Source organism: Choloepus didactylus, chromosome 8, assembly GCF_015220235.1.
Source record: "Choloepus didactylus isolate mChoDid1 chromosome 8, mChoDid1.pri, whole genome shotgun sequence".
Lineage (NCBI taxonomy): Eukaryota > Metazoa > Chordata > Mammalia > Pilosa > Megalonychidae > Choloepus > Choloepus didactylus.
Window position 1 is genome coordinate 76,707,843 of NC_051314.1, and position 16,866 is coordinate 76,724,708.

The window sequence follows — 16,866 nt, forward strand, 5'->3', positions numbered from 1 at the left end:
AAGAACACCCAAACCATCCCCCCCATCCCACCCTATTTGTCATTTAGTTTTTATCCCCATTTTTGTACTCATCCATCCATACAATAGATCAAGGGAGTGTGATCCACAAGGTTTTCACAATCACACTGTCACCCCTTGTAATCTACATTATTATATAATTGTCTTCAGGAGTCCAGACAACTGGGTTGGAGTTTGGTAGTTTCAGGTATTTACTTCTAGCTATTCCAGTACATTAAAACCTAGGAGGTGTTATCTATATAGCGCATAAGAAAGTCCACTAGAGTGACCTCTCGACTCCATTTGAAATCTTGTCTGCCTGTTCAAATCTACTGTTGTGTCCCTCGATTGTGTTTTTCATCTCCTCCATTGTGGCCTTCATTCCCACGAGTTCTGCCATTTGTTTTTTCAAGTTTATGAATTCTTCTTTATGGTCAGCCAGTGTCTTCTTTATATCCTTCAGCTCTTTCACTATATCTTCCTTCATTTCATTGAATTTATTTAGCATTAGTTGCTTCAACTCCTGTATCTCAGTTGAACTATTAGTTTGTTCCTTTGGCTGGTCCATATTTTCATGTTTCCTGGAATGGCTTATCTTAAGTTGTCTAGGCATCCGATTTTCTTGATTATTTTATTCTGGAGCTTATTTTCTATCTTTTACCTAGGGGTTTTCTTGTTGGTTGGCTTTGTTCTGTGGCCTCTGTTATTCAGTTCAACTTATTCTAGACCTCTAAGTTAGGTTCTATTTAGTTGATCAGAATTTTTCACCTCTTGTTTTTTCTGTTTCTTGCTCTGCTTCTATGTAGCCTTTTTGTGAGAGGGTCTCCTTGTATATGGTTGACCCCAGTCAGATTTTCCCAGTCTAGTGAGCCCCAGGTCTCATTGGAGGTTATGGAGTTTTCCTGAGAATGAGACCCTCCTATGAAGCCTTTAGAATTGGTGCTTTTACCTCTCCTGTCCAGCAGGTTGCACTTGCCAGCCCACAGCTCCCCCACCAGTGTAAGGAGGTATGTAGACTTTAGTACTCCGGGTGACTCTTATCCTGTCAGGGGCATGGCTGAGTGAAGCCAGAATCTGAATTCCAGCCCCTGGGGTCTGAGTTCCCAGAAGGAGGACTGCCAGTTGAGCTGGACCTCCCTCCACTCTCCCAATCCTCAGAACTCCAGTTGTCTCTCAGGGGCACTATTCCCTTCTCCCCTCTCCTCTTTGGGGCATCTCCAGGTAGATTCCTTGGTCAGCCTGAGTTGCCAATTAAAGATGGGTGGAGACCTTCAGAAGTGAATCCGGAACCCAAAGATGCTGTGGGTACTCTGTCTCCCCTTACGCCCAGCCTAGACCCTCAACCTGGGCTTTCTGATAGAAAATAACCACATATGTTACTTTTAGATTAAAAAAATAGAAAAGAAAAACAAGAAAAAGAAAAAAGAAAAAAAAATGGAGTCCCTTTTAAAAGTCTTTCCCCAGCCTGGAAATTTTGTCAGTGTCAGAACAGAGCATTTAAAGATGTACTTTGGAATATTGTCTGATAATTACTCTCGAACAGCTTCAATTCCACCCCTGCCAGGGGCTATTGAAATGCAAAAAGTAAGGAATCAGTGAGAAGCCAGAAGAGACAAAATGTAGGGGGAAAAAAATGGGGTTTTTGGAGCCTGGGAATGGGTGCCCATTTTTATGTGCCCACACTTCTTGGAGTCCAGCCCTTCTTTAGCATCCCCAGCTCCCAAAAGTAGTTAATTAATTTGTTAATTAATTCTGCAGTTGAGGCTGGTTTGAGCCCCCCTTCTTGCCCTTAGCAGATTGCTGTGTTTTGGATTTTTTTCCCCCTTTCAGGGAGCCAACAGCAAGACAACCTGTGAGGTCTGGGTGGGGAGGGGTGCCAGACCCCTGGTCTGGGGAACTTAAATTGCTCGCTGCTTCCTCAGCTTTTCCTCCAATTCCAAACTTGCGTCCAATGTGTTACTGGTTACTGGAGACCCCGAAAACACTGTTTCATGTAGTTCTTGAGTAATTGCCAGCTGCTCTAGGGGAGAGACAAAATTCTGCACCTCATCACTCTGCCGTCTTGCCCCACCCCTGAGCTATTATCTTGATAATTACTCTCCAACAGCTTTAATTCCACCCTTGTGGGGGGCTATTGAAGTGTAAAAAAGTAAGGAATTAGTGAGAAAGGAGAAGGAACAGAATGTAGGAGAAAAACAAAACAAAACAAAAAAGAATTTTTGGAGTCACGGAATGGGTTCCCGCTTTTATGTGCCCCCTTTCCTGGAGCCCAGCCCTTCTCTAACACCCCTGCTCCAAAAATTAATTAATTAATCTGTTAATTAATTCTGCAGTTGAGGCTGTGTTGAGCCCCCCTTCTTGCTCCCAGCACACTGGTTTTTTTTTTTTTTTTTTTTTTTTTTTTCCTTTCAGGGAGCCACCTGCAAGACAGCCCATGAGGTCTGGCTGGTGAGGGGCACCATACCCCTGATCAGGGGAACTTACAAATTTCACTGCAATCTCAGCTTTTCTACCTGTTCCTAACTTATGTGTGATGCATGACTGGTCACTGGAGACCCCCAAAATTCTGATAATTACAGTTCCTGGTAATTACAAGCTACCCTGGAAGAGAGACTGAGTGTTGAGTTTTCATACAACCCAGGGGGAAGGGGTCCTGCCACTGAGAATTCCTGCCCTGAGAAACAGCTTGTTCTGAGTTTCAGGTTAAAGGTAAGGTCAGGCCATTCTTATGCCTAACATCTCCTCAGGCTGTGGAGTGAGAACATATTGAAACAAATGTACACAGAAGGAAAGGGGTGGGACAGAGCAAGGTGAGGGCTGGGTGATGGCTACTAGGTGTGTCCATGACTACCCCAGCAGCAGGGAGATAGTTTTCCCTGCAGATTCTATAATAGCAGCAATTGGTGACCCAGTTTCAAAAGTTACTAACGCATTGGCAGTGTCATTACAGTGCAAAAATACATGTAGCAATGGCAACACTGTCCTCAGAGATTTAGAGGGTGGTCTGATACTATGTGAATTCTATTTTGTCTTCCTTGTTGAATTGTTATAGCCTCCTAAGAATAGATTCCATGTTTGGCACTTTATGTTATCTATAATTAACATAAACCTCAAATAATGTAAAAAATAATTATCCTCACTTTATAGATGATGACACTGTGGAGCAGACCATTGACCAGCCAGAATGTCACACAGTGGTGGTGCAGTTTCTGGGTAAACATTTATGTGAATACAAGTATCCTGCTTCTTTTTCCCACACTACACTATTTATTTTATTTTAATATTTAAGAGAACTATCAGCATTTAAGTTCCAGACTTAATGTACTCCTTATGCAACCTTGCCTAAGCATTCATCAATTCCCCTCCCACTTAGTAGGCTATGAACTACTTTTGTTAGTATAAGGCAGCAGAAAGTTTGGCATCCCAGGCACTGGAAAAAATTATGGTCTAAGGACATGTTCAGAGTTTTGCTAAGTCTTATTATTGTCCAGTGAACTTGAATACAATTTTTTTTCACTACCTCTGCTGCCATTTTTGGACATTCTCCCTTCTGCAGCTCATATGTGATCATGTGTGATATTGTCCTGAAGTATTCCTTTCTCATATTGTCCTTGACAGCTTTTGTTATCAAGTTTAAGCTGCTTTTATATTAGCTGGGAAGTGTACAAATTATTTTTTATTATATGGAAACATCTATGTATAATCAGTGTTTTTCCTGCCTTAAATGTTTGGTAAAATCCATTGGTATAACCCTCTTCTCCTTGTGTTTCATTTGAGGAAAGGTCATTATTATCATTTTAAATTAACTTTTTGTTGAAGCATGCCATATATTGTAAAGAGTGCAAAATCATAAATGTTTAGCTTAATTAATGGCATTTTACACAGTGAATACTCCCATGTAACTGGGACCATATCAAGTTCCACCATGTCACTTACCTCCTTCCAGCTATTCCAACACCCCAGCATCTAAAAAAATTGTATATATTTATATAAAGTTTCAGTATTCACAGACCTTTGTTAAATCTTACCTTGTTTGTCGCCACCCCTTCCTCTCACTTAATCTCTTTCTCCATCTTCAGGGGTGTCTAGGCTGTAACCAGCCTAACGTGTTCATATTGAAAAGGGGGGTCAACAGTATGGGAAAGGGGCTGCATCTGATTGTTGTTCTTAAAGAGGCTGTTGCCTCTGAGTTTTAGGACTTGTCTGGCATAGGAACACTCTGGTGGATTTAAGTTTCTGAGAGACAAAACTTAGTGAGTGAACATTTTTATAGAATCTCAGGTAGGGACCTAGGTATTTGGGGACTACTTTTGGTAAGGGCATGACACTCTGTGTCATTTGGGGTGTCTAGCTGGAGCTTGCATAAGAGAAACCTCTAGGAAAACCTCTTGACTCTATTTGGGATCTCTCAGCCACTGTGACTTCAGCTTTTTACCTTTCTCTTTTTTTCCACCTTTTGATCAAGTAGGCATTATCAATTCCTTGTTAGGGAGTTCTTTTGTTTGCATCCTTACTTATAAAGGTACTTTATATTATTATCTTCCTACAGAGTGCAGGTTTTTTAAAAATGTAAATCAATCATTCAATTCCCATTTTTATTATTTTTTTTAATTTTAGTTTTGAACTTGATTTGTTGAGTGAATACCACTGGTATGTTCTCAGCCATTAAAATATGAAATGAACCTACCATCCTGATAATACTCTTGAGTCCAAGACCACAGCCTAATCATAATATGAAGAACTGTAAATTCTGCATCTTGTGAATTCTAATTGACTTTAGTTGCAGTTGCCATGGACTCACTTGCATTAAATTTCACATGATATACCTTTATCTATTTTGGCTAATTTAACAACTATTATGTAGCTATTATATCTATTGTTTATGTCCATGAACTATATCTAATACCAGTGCTATAACATGCAAGGCTAAATGTTAACTTATTTCCCTTGTTTTCATTTCTCTGTCTTCATTGTATGGCTTCTGTGAATTTCTTTTACTTCCTATGGCTTCAGCTATTACTGTAAAAGGATGATTGTTGTATCTTATCCAACATTTCTAGGTGTTTGCAGCAGGAGGGTTTTTTAGATAAAAAGACTGTCATTTTATAAGTGGAAATGCATCCTGTCTCCTAAGAAAGACTTTTTAAAATCACCTCCCCGTTTTTCTCATCCTTCTTTTGTTGAGGGACTTAGAAATGAACATAGTTGTCTAAGAAATTAATAGCTTCAGGGACTGCATGGCCACTGAGAGAAAGTTACATATAATCTTTGCTACAAAACAAATAGATGAAAATCCCAGAAGTAAGCACATCTCTAACTCCATTGAACTGAAGAAAACATCAGACTCTATTAATTGTTTTTGCTTCTCACTGAGAAAATCACCAGCATCCTTAAGTTGAAGGCAAAACGAGTAACATGCAGTTGACAGAGCCCTGTCTAATCCATTATCCATCATCAGTCAAGGAGAGTTGCATAAAAACCATTTTTTGTTATTAGATTCTACTCTGTCATCCTTGAAGGACAGAGAAGAAATCTAGAAGTTTATGTCAAAATATGCTTCTACCCTTAGAAGATTCTTTCCACTGAAGAGACTGAGAATTATCCAAAATTCTGTAGACCATCATTAAGGGAATGTTTGGATCCAAATGACACCATCTGTTTGAACTTGGGAAAATCATGCCATCCTCCTGAGCCTCAGTTATTTCATCCGATGACTCAGGAGGTTGGTTTCACAGCTGGTGATATATTATGATTCTATCAAGGACATATTATGATAACCAAATGATCAGCTTAAGAACTTACACATTTTATGGAATAATTATAAACTTGGACACTTATGCTTTCATTCGTTCATTCATTCATTCATCTCATGACTATGTTCCAGGTACTGAAATGATAGATAATTTATCATTTTTTAAGAAAACCCTACACCTAGTCAAACTGCTTATTGACAGTAAATAACAAGTACAGCTTGCTCTCTCCCGCTCCCTCGCTGCTCTCCTAGGCGCTGTGCTGGTCGGCGGAGTAAGGCGAACATGGAGAGAATTAAGTGGATTTGCACTAAATCACAGGAAAGTCCTAAAGCTCCATCCCACCCTCACAGCCACAGAGTGCCATTACACAAACCTACCTACTGGGAGAGGAAGATCCTGATATGGTCAGGTCGCTTCAGAAAGGAAGATGAAATCCCAGATTTTATCTCATTTGAGATGCTTGATGCTGGAAAGAACAAGGTCCGGGTGAAGATCAGCTATATAATGATTGCCCTGACAGTGGCAGGATGCATCTTAATGATTACTGAGGGAAAGAAGGCTGCCAAAAGAAACAAATGTCTTGAACGAGTCTGAATTTACAAAAGAAAGCTGGCCTGAAAGAGGAAGCAGCTATGAAGGACAAAACAGAGTAGTACGAATACCTGTGTTGGCTGGATTTTGAAAGTCTAGGAGTAATGTTGCAGCAATAAGACTGTATTGAAAAGAATTTGGTATAACAATCCATTTCATAGATGTATGGTTTGTACAAACTTATTCCATTTACCAATTTCTGCCCTAGGGGTACCAATAAATTTTCTCAAATTAAAAAAAAATAACAAGTATATACTTTAAATACAGAATCCAAAAATGTGTAACATTGAACTCTAGACCTAACAGAATGTTTCTGGGGGCTTAGATTCAACACACAAGTCATAGCTGTATGTTTGAACAGAGTTATTAATACTACTGTGTGTCATGATGACTATCAACCAAAAGGTTGGAAGCCCTAGAACTTAACCCTCATATTTATTTAGTCACTGTTAAGAAATTTGATTGAAATATGACAATTTAAAATCATGTGCCTGTCTGATGAAATCTGATGAAACCATATTTATCCATTGTTTCTATTGTTACTTATACTTTTGGTATGAGCAACAAAGTTTTAGCTCTTATATATAGGTCCTTGGTACATTTTGAGTTGAATTTTGTATATGGTGTGAGGTATGGGTCTAACTTCATTCTTCTGCTTGTGTATATACAGTTTTCCCAATACCATTTGTTGAAGACACTATTTTTTCCTCACTGCAGGTACTTAGATCCTTGTCAAAAGCCAATTAGCCATAGATGTGTAGGTCTATTTCTGGACTTTTGATTCTGTTCCACTGATTTATTTGTGTTTTTCTACCAGTTCCAGTTCCATACTCCTGTGATGACTGATGCTTTGTAATACAATTTGAAATTGGGAAATGTTAAGTCTTCTAATACTGTTCTTCTTTAACAAGATGGTTGACTATTTGGGCTTTCTTCAAGCTCCATATAAATATGAGGATCAGTTTTCCCATTTTTGCAGTAAAGTCAGCTGAAGTTTTAGTAGGGATTGCATTGAATTTGTATATTTTTGGGGTAATGTTGACAAACTAACAATATTAACTCTTCCAATCCATGAACATGGAATGTCTTGCCATTTATTTAGGTCTTCTTTAATTTCTTTCAACAGCAGTGTTTTGCAGTTTTCAGTACATAAGTCTTCTGTATCCTTAGTTAAATTTATTCCTCGATATTTTATTCTTTTACTTGCTATTGTAAATGGAATTATTTTCTTAATTTCTTTTTTGGATTGCTCATTGCTAGTGTATAGGAACAGAATGTTTTGTTTTTTGTTTTTAATTTTGCATGTGGATCTTGTACCCTGTGGCTTTGCTGAATTCATTATTAGCTCTATTAGTTTTCTTGTGTACTCCTTTGAGTTTTCTCTATATAATATCATTTCATCTGCAAATAGAGATAGTGTTGTTTCTTCCTTTCTAATCTGGATGCTTTTTATTTCTTTTTCTTGCTTAATTGCTCTGGCAAGAACTTCCAGAACAGTATTGAATAACAGTTGTAAAATCAGGCATCCTTAGCTAGTTCCTAACCATAGTGAGAAAGCCTTAAGCCTTTCACCATTGGAAATGATATTGGCTGTGGGTTTTTCATAAATGGACTTTATCATGTTGAGCAAGTTTGCTCTATTCCCACTTTTCTGAGTGTTTTTATCAAGAATCTGTGCTAAGTGTCAAAAGTTTTTTTGCATCTTTTGAGATAGTCATGTGTTTTATCCCCTTCATTCTATTTATGTAGTATATTACATTGATTCATTTTTGTATGTTGAACTACCTTTGCATTTCTGGGATGATTCCAATTTGGTCATGGTGTAAAATATTTTTACTATGCCATTGGGTTCTGTTTGCTGGTATCTTGTTAAGGACTTTTGCATCTGTATTCATAAGGAAAATTGATCTATACTTTTCTTGTCTTGTGATGTCTTTACCAGGCTTTGGTATCAGAGTAATTTTGCTTCATAGAATGAATTATTAAGTGTTCCCTCCTGCTGAATTCTTTTGAAGAATTTGAGAAGGATTGGTATTAATTCTCTAAATGTTTGGTAGAATTCACCAGTGAAGCTAGCTGGTCTTGGACTTTTCTTTGGTGAAAGGTTTTTGTATTATTGATTCATTTTCAAGTATACAACTCAGTGATATTAATTACATTTACACCATTGTGCTACCATCACCAACATCCATTACCTCAAGTTTTTCATCATCATCAGAGTCTCAAACAGAAACATACACTGTACTGCTCATAGGCTCCATTGTGTTTTTAGAAAATTATGTTATGTTTTCATTTTTAAAAATTTTTCCAAGTTCATATTTTTCCCATTACTAATCTCTGCTTTACTTTCATAGATGCAATTCCCCCTTCTATTCTGTTGATCTCAATTTAGTGTTTTACAAAGTTGTTTTATTCCTTTCAGCAACTCGATTTCATTAAATAAGAATTCCTCTGTCTTCTTAGCTGTCCCTACAACCCAATGAATGTTTTTTTTCTCATGTTTTCCACCAAAGGGCTAGGTTGTTCATTATTGAGGGTTAAAATGATTTTTTTATTTTTGTAAATGTGTTCACATTTTTGTATGTGTTCAAATTTCTCAGACCCCATAAAAGGGAAGGCTTAAAGTTTAGATTTACCAAATGTTTTCTTTATAATTGCAAGGACCCTACAGTCTGAAGGCATTAGGAATAATCCAGAGCCACAAATAACCATACAATGGAGTTTTATTTCATAGTTTGTTATGTAAAGAATTATCACAAACAGTGCCTTTAATTTGCCTGAAAGAATGTAATCTTATGAAACAGAGATGTGCTATTGTCCTGGCATAACTACCCAACCAGGAGTCAATACCACCATGGGTCTTTTATCGTTTATGTCTCCTGATGATGTCATGGCCCATGCACATAGCTAGCCCTTGCCATTCTATATTAAGGGATGTTAGTGGGATCATGCTTCATTTGTCTTCCACTTCCAGGGTTTTCTCTTTCCTTCATATGTGGTAAGTCAAGGATCAGGACATCTTTCTTTTACTATTATTTAATGTATTTGGAAGAAATACTTTAAAATTACTAACACAGACTGTCATCCTTTCTTATTTTTCTACACCTCTACAAATGGTCTACGTTTTATATTCCATGGACAAAACTCTCAAATCCCCATTTAGCCTCGTATCTCATTCCATTCAGTAATGTTTTTTTTTTGAGTCTTGAGGTACTGCCCTTCTTCTGTTAGACTTTAAATATGGTTGTAAGCTATCTGCAAATTGATTAGCTTGGAGCATGCAACATAATAAATAACTTTTCAGCCATCTCCTCAAGGATTTGCTGAATGAATGATTTTTTTTTAATGTGGTACATATAATGGCATTTTATACTACTAAACTGAAATATTAAAGTTAGTTCTTCGATAACGAAAACAATGTGATCATAGTTCACTATTTGCTCTTGTTCACTCTCTTGTAGATTTTTAATAATCTCATTTCTTCTTAGATATGCCAGCCTTTCACCTTCTATTACAATATGCTATACAAGTTGGATTTATTGTGCATCATAATGTCTTCTGATCATTCATCCCAGGGGAAAGTTTTCTTTTGTGTTGTTTTGTTTCTTTTCGTCTCTCAATGGAATCCCTTGAGTAAGTAATTAATAAAATGATAAAACAACACTTGCTTTTTTAAACTGTAAAATTAGTAATGAAAAATCTCCCTGCTTGGAGGATATGATGACACTTTATATCAGATATTCTGAATTTTTTTACATTTCCTTTCCAAATTATGAAGAATATAAGAATGTATTTCACTTGTATTAATAATAGATATGATACCATTCCAATATAGCTGGAGGAAACACTAGGAAATTTATCTTATCTGGGATACAAACCAAATATACTGTACTCTGTACTATCTGAGTGCTGAACATTGCTACAAGTTCAAATCAAACACAGGAATGAGAGAACATTGGTAGAAAATTTACAGAAGCACAGATTACATGCTCCTACCTTTCTGCATTGAGTCACAATTGAAATGTCATTTTTCTTGCTAAAACAATGTTGTATAGACTGTGAGCACATTCATAATGCTTTAGACTAGCTCTTTTAACCTCCCTTTTTGCATATAGAAGAAAATATAGGAACTACAGTAAGGTATGTGCTTTAGAGTTTTGATAATTTGTCTTTAATTGTAAGTTAAAGTGATTTTTTAGAAATCAAAGGCAGAGATTTGCCAGTGGTTTGATTTTTTCCATTAGATTTATATTCCACAGTATACAAATATAAATTGTAAGGGTACACACATTGATAAAATGCAACTAAATATGCACATTGGTTTTGTTTTCTTTTTGATTCATTGTATGGATTGAGTATAACAATGGATAAGTTGAGCAAAAGTGAATCAATAGCTGGTCTCTTGAAAGAGAGAAATAGTCTACATGACTGTCATTTTTGTATATTATAATTAGCAATTTTTTTTTTTTGCCTAATTCCAGCTTCCTAGTGATATATCTTTCCATTCATTAATAAAGAAAAACATATGGGTTATGAAGCTGCTGCTCACTAAAGAACAGATGTGAGCAAGAATACATTATTTTCATTTAGCAGCCAATAAATGGCAACAGACTTTTAGACATGGGCAATAGCATGAATTATTGTAAATCCTTTCTCATTTGATTCTGGAAATCATGGTGATGCTCAGATATCAGACTCAGATACTCAGATACTTAGACTAGGCCAGGTTTTTTTTTTTTTTTTTTTTTGGTATAGGAGGAAATTATACAAGAAACCTGTACATTATTGTTCTGGGATGATACAACTTTTTGAAATGGGAACTGAGAAAAAGAAATGAATGAAAAGGTAAAAATTTTGTGTATACAGTAGATTTTAAAAGACAGTTGAAGAGGGGGAATATGTTGGGAAAGAGGGTTCCCACCAGCATTGCAAGATTTCATAGATAAAGGAAATTCTAAAGAAAAAAACATGCATTTTTTTCTTACTTATTTGGTTCTTTTGTCTCTTAGGGACCATCTCATGAGAAACTCCTTAAGGAAATAATCCAACTAGTCCAGAATCTGGCTAAGAGAACATTATCAAGAAGGAAAACAAGCACCTTGATATAGATCTTACAGACAATGTAGTTAATTTCTAAAATGTGTTTAGGAAGTGAAAACTACTGTTTAAAATGTGGTTGTAAGAGATTGCAAGTTTTTTGATCTCACGGTAATATTTATTCCTTTGTTATATATTTATTTATGTTCTGAACTTTCTTTTTCCTCATAAGAGCTGTCAGTTATCATAAGTGAAATCTTAAAAGTAAATTCTGGGGAAATAGACACCTTTCTTAATTTTATACAGGGAGCTTTATCCTTATGTACAAGATTGGGCAATATGATCTAGGAAATGTCTTTTAGCTCTCTGATGCTGTACTTCTATTATTTTTAGGTCCTATCTGTAGTTTTCACATGGAACGCTGTTGGCACAGGTCTGAATGTTGGTCTTGTTTCCATTCTTGAAGCAGCAATATATGCTATAGTGATTTATAAATATTTTCCTTGTGATATTCTTTTTCTGAAAAAAAATTTTTTTTTGTATGTCTTCCCCACACACAGTTTTCATAGAATTTAAGTGAATTCAAGAACATATTGAAATCTATTCATGTACTCAAGGCTAAGAACTTGTAATGGATATTCAGAGTGATAGAGTTAAAAAAGCCATGGTCTTGTATTTAAAAGGCTTTGGATTCAGTTTCTACCTTGAATTATTAGTGAAGTACTTCTCATTGTGGCTATGAACCTGGAAAGTTTTGAAAAAGGTATGCAGTGCCTGTATCTCACACAAGGTATTCTGGATGGATTGTCTAGATTGTGTCTTGGGCAATTACTTTTGTTAAAGGTTCACTAGATTTTTGCTAGAAAGCTAGGATTTAGAAATGTATCCCAGACAAGCTATTTAATCTGAGCCTCCATTTTGTTCTCTAAAAGAGTGGGGATAGTAACACTCTACCCAAAGCGGGTTGTTGGAGCTTTTGATAAGATAATTAATATAAATCTTCAGGCATACTATTTAGCACATTATTGGTGATCAATAAATGTTAACTTCTCTTCCCTTTTATTTGCCCTTTCTTATTGACTCTAATAGCTAATCCTGTCAATCTTATTTTTCAACCTTTTTGTTTAGCTTTGATAAAACCTATAAGAGATAAATGAAGAACCATTCAGTGCAGACTGAATTCACTCTTTTGGGTCTGACAGATGATCCTGGGTTACAGGTTGTAATTTTCCTGTTTCTATTTTTTACCTACATATTGAGTGTGACAGGAAACTTAACCATCATCTTTCTTACTCTGCTGGATTCCCACCTTAAGACACCAATGTATTTTTTCCTACGGCATTTCTCCTTTTTAGAAATCTCATTCACAACTGTCTGTATTCCAAGATTCCTGGTAAGTCTTGTGACAAAGGACAGAACTATATCCTATATGGGTTGTATGACTCAGTTATTTTTCTTCATCTTCTTGGGGGTGACTGAGTTTTACCTTCTGGCTGCCATGTCCTATGACCGCTATGTGGCCATCTGTAAACGCCTTCATTATACCACCATCATGAGCAATAGAGTTTGTTACCAACTTGTTATCAGCTCTTGGATAACCGGATTCCTGATTATTTTTCCCCCAGTGATTATGGGACTCAAGTTGGAATTCTGTGCTTCCAATGTCATTGATCATTTTATTTGTGATTCTTCTCCCATCCTACAGATCTCTTGCTCGGATACACATTTCCTAGAACTGATGTCTTTTTTCTTGGCTGTAGTGACACTGATGGTCACATTGATGTTAGTGATTCTTTCCTATGGCTACATCATCAAGACAATTCTCAAATTCTCTTCTGCTCAGCAAAGGACCAAAGCCTTTTCCACCTGCTCATCACACATGATTGTTGTTTCCATCTCTTATGGTAGTTGCATCTTCATGCACATAAAACCATCAGCAAATGATAGAGTGACTTTAAGCAAAGGTGTAGCTGTGCTCAATACCTCAGTTGCCCCCTTATTGAACCCCTTCATTTACACTCTAAGGAACCAGCAGGTGAAACAAGCCTTCAAGGATATGGCCCAGAAAGTTTTATTTGCCTCAAACAAATGAGAAAATTTAAAAAACTATGAAGGAAAAGTAAATGAAAATATTGCTGTTTATTTTATCTTGGTTTATTTTGTCTAACTGTTCATATTTCCAGATTATATTGGGAATTTCAGCCCATCTTGAGTCACCCTTCATGCTATCATTTCTGGCATGAAAACTGTTCCTGTATTCCCTTTGGAAATTCAGAGTTTTTAATGAGATATTTTTCATAGATCATATTGGTTGAAACCAATGTTTTCAGTGAGGCTGTCTCTGAGCTTGCATTTTGGATGCTTTTTCAGAACTTGGCAATAAATGGAGTGTTTGTAGGTAGAATCAGGTTTTTAAGAAGAAACTGAATATTTAAAAGAAATCCTAAAGTCAATTATTTAGTCAAGGAAAACATGTCAACAATAATAGATATAGCCTTATGCTCTTGGGAATAAATATGTTTCAAAAGTGTCATATTTATGTGTGAACAGATTATACAAATTACAATTAAATCAGAGTAAGGTTTAATTTGTAATTATTCTGTAGAATGCTTTGTCATTCAGCAAGAGCAAAGTAAATTTTGATCTTTGTGTATGTGATGAATAAGTAAGAATAAATAAGAATAATTTTGTATGACACATACTGGAATTATATTTTAATTAAAATTCTAAAATTTTGAATTTATGAAACAGATAAATCCAGTTATGACAGTAGTGAATTAAATTGTAATGTAAGAGATTATTTTCTTGTTTTACTTCAAAGCCAAAAGTGTATTCTATTTTGTCCACAGAATTTCCTTGATTGAATAAAGCTATTTTCTCTTCTATATAAAACATTCCCTATTTTAATGCAATAATTATTTTGCCATATGATGTTAGCTTATATTTGATCATTCTGTTTCAATTAGTTGAACTTTTGGTGTCATTCCTGATGATAATAGTGATAAAGATTAGCTCCTCAAAAGGTCAGTGGAGTGATATTTTAATATTCTTTCATCAATTTTAACAAAGGTACCATACCAAGTCAAAGTGTCCAAAATACAGGGGTATATGGGAGTATTGTATTTTTACATGACATTTATGCAATCAATCCTACAACTTTTCTAATTAAAAAAAAAAATTATGATAAGTGAAAGAACCAGACACAAAGTACTACATATGATATGATTCCATTTGTATAAAATGTAAATATAAATAATTTCATAGAGACAGAATTAGATTGCTGGTTAGATAGGGCTAGGAAAGGATAGAGGGACTGAGAAGTGACTGCTAAGGAATATGGGGAAAAAGTAAGGAAAATGTCCTAAAACTGATTTTGGTGAAGATGCGAAACACTGTATTACACTAATTGTACACTTTGGATGGATTGCATGGTATGTGAATAAATCTCAATAAAGCTGTTTGCAAAAACAAGTGATGAAATGCAATTCATCAAAATTGAGACTATCTGCTATTAGTCTCAGGGCTCACAGAATGAGAAGACAAGTTACAAACTGGTAAAAATATTTGTGTGAACCACATTCCTGAGTAAAGATTGCCTCAAGACTGTATAAAGAACTATTAAAACTCATTAATAAGAAAAAAAACAACCAAACTTAAAATAGACAAAAGGTTTAAACAGACACTTCACCAAGGAAGGTATATAACAAATAAGCACACCAAGAGATGTTCAACCTCTTTTAGCTATTAGGTAAATAGCAAATTAAATTCACAATATTTAACCACAGCACACCTACTGGTATGTCTAAAATTACAAAGACTAATCATACCAAGACAGTAGACAAACTAAAACACTCCTACATTGCCAGTGGAATGTAAAATCAGAAAACCACATTGCAAAAAGGTTGGCAGTTTTTTAAGCATATGGACAAATACCTCAAAACCCAGCCATTCCACTCCTAGGTACTTATCTGGTAGAAATGAAAGCACATGCCATTTCAGAGACTGTGGCATGAGTGTTATAATTGTCTACAAAATTGAAATGACAAAATACCTACCACCAGGTATAGAAGCAAATCGATTGTGGTATATTACATATTGGATTTTTTCTCAGAAATGAAATGGAATGATCTACAAATATACATAACATAGATGTATTACAAAAACAGTGGTCTGAGCAAATTAAGCAAGACAAAAATTAGATCATACAATATGACTCCATGTGTATAAAATTCTACAAAATGCAAACTAATATATAGTTCAGAAAACATATCAGTGGTTAACCCTGAACCAGCAAATTGGGGGATAGGCAAGAGGGAGTGATTATAAAGGGCACAGGGAAATGGTTGTGTATGTTGTATGTGTTCATTATCTGATTGTTGTAATATACTCTAGAGAATATTCCCATGTCAAAAGTTATCATGTTGTGCACTTTATATATGTTTAGCATATTGTTGTAGGTCAATTACATCTCATAAAGCTGTTAGAAACTAAAAAGCAAAAAAAAAGGAATAGATTTCAATGCATCAGACTATAAACCACAAGCTGAAACTCATCAGACACTTGTATTATAAGCTTAGAATGCACTACTAACATATTTATAAGAAGAAAGTGTGACTAGACCTAAAAAAAAGACTAATATACAGTAATGACCAATTTTTAAAATAGACTAAACTTAAAGCAATTTTATAACATTGTATATTCTAAAAATAAGATTTTGATCTGAAAATTTCCCTTTTAGCATTTATTTGCTCACATATAGACAAATATTATTATGAAGGTGCTTTTGATAGAATAATGAATAACTCTGCACAATGAAGAAATTTCTAAACTTAATTCAGGCATTTTTAAAATAAATGCCAAAATCTCCAAACAGCTAACTTGAGTAATAGTGATAAATTAGAAAGGAATTTTATACTGTGGGTTAATTAAGATATTGTTCAAGATATAAAATTATATTTTATGTATCTATATTAAGATTGGTAGCAAATATAGTGGATATACTTAGAGAATGAAAAATATGGGAGGATAAATCCTTCAATGTAAGTAGTATTTTTACGTAATTACATAAAATTTTCCTGTTGCTTGTCTGATTAAAACTGTCCAAATATAATAAAAATCTATATCATATAATAAATGATTGTATTTATATAGTCAAGGATTTTGTCTACCAAATGCCTTAGAAGGAATGAAACATTTAAAAATAGATCCATGTTATTTAAGTAATATAATGTCCTCCTGACCTGTGTCTGATGCTGATGTATCCTCTCTGTCTCCAAGGACATGGCCCCACTGAAGCCTGTTTACTTGTTGTTGGTTTTTTTTTTTTTTTTTTTTGCCAAATTTCATTACTCATAAAATTCATTAATGACAATTGAATGTAGGTCACAAAGGATAACATTTTTTCACTTACTTGCATATTCAGCAATTTAAAGTCATGCTCACTATTGTAAAAGCATCTCTCTTTCCTGATTACTTAGAATATCATCCC

General features: G+C 35.2%; 1 protein-coding gene and 1 pseudogene across 1 annotated transcript; both read left to right on the forward strand.

Annotated features, from left to right (window-relative positions):
* The first annotated feature begins 5,234 nt into the window (after positions 1-5,234).
* Positions 5,235-7,187, forward strand: LOC119542707 (annotated as a pseudogene).
* A 5,341-nt stretch (positions 7,188-12,528) lies between these two features.
* On the forward strand, positions 12,529-13,489 carry LOC119541807 (olfactory receptor 6C70-like). The gene has a single exon (XM_037846075.1). It carries the CDS (start codon positions 12,532-12,534, stop codon positions 13,468-13,470), a length of 939 nt encoding a protein of 312 aa, XP_037702003.1. The 5' UTR covers positions 12,529-12,531; the 3' UTR covers positions 13,471-13,489.
* Positions 13,490-16,866: the final 3,377 nt, after the last annotated feature.

What these genes read in the sequence shown, in the direction of transcription:
- LOC119541807 (XM_037846075.1), top strand. Translation starts at nt 12,532, where the DNA reads ATGAAGAACCATTCAGTGCAGACTGAATTCACTCTTTTGGGTCTGACA.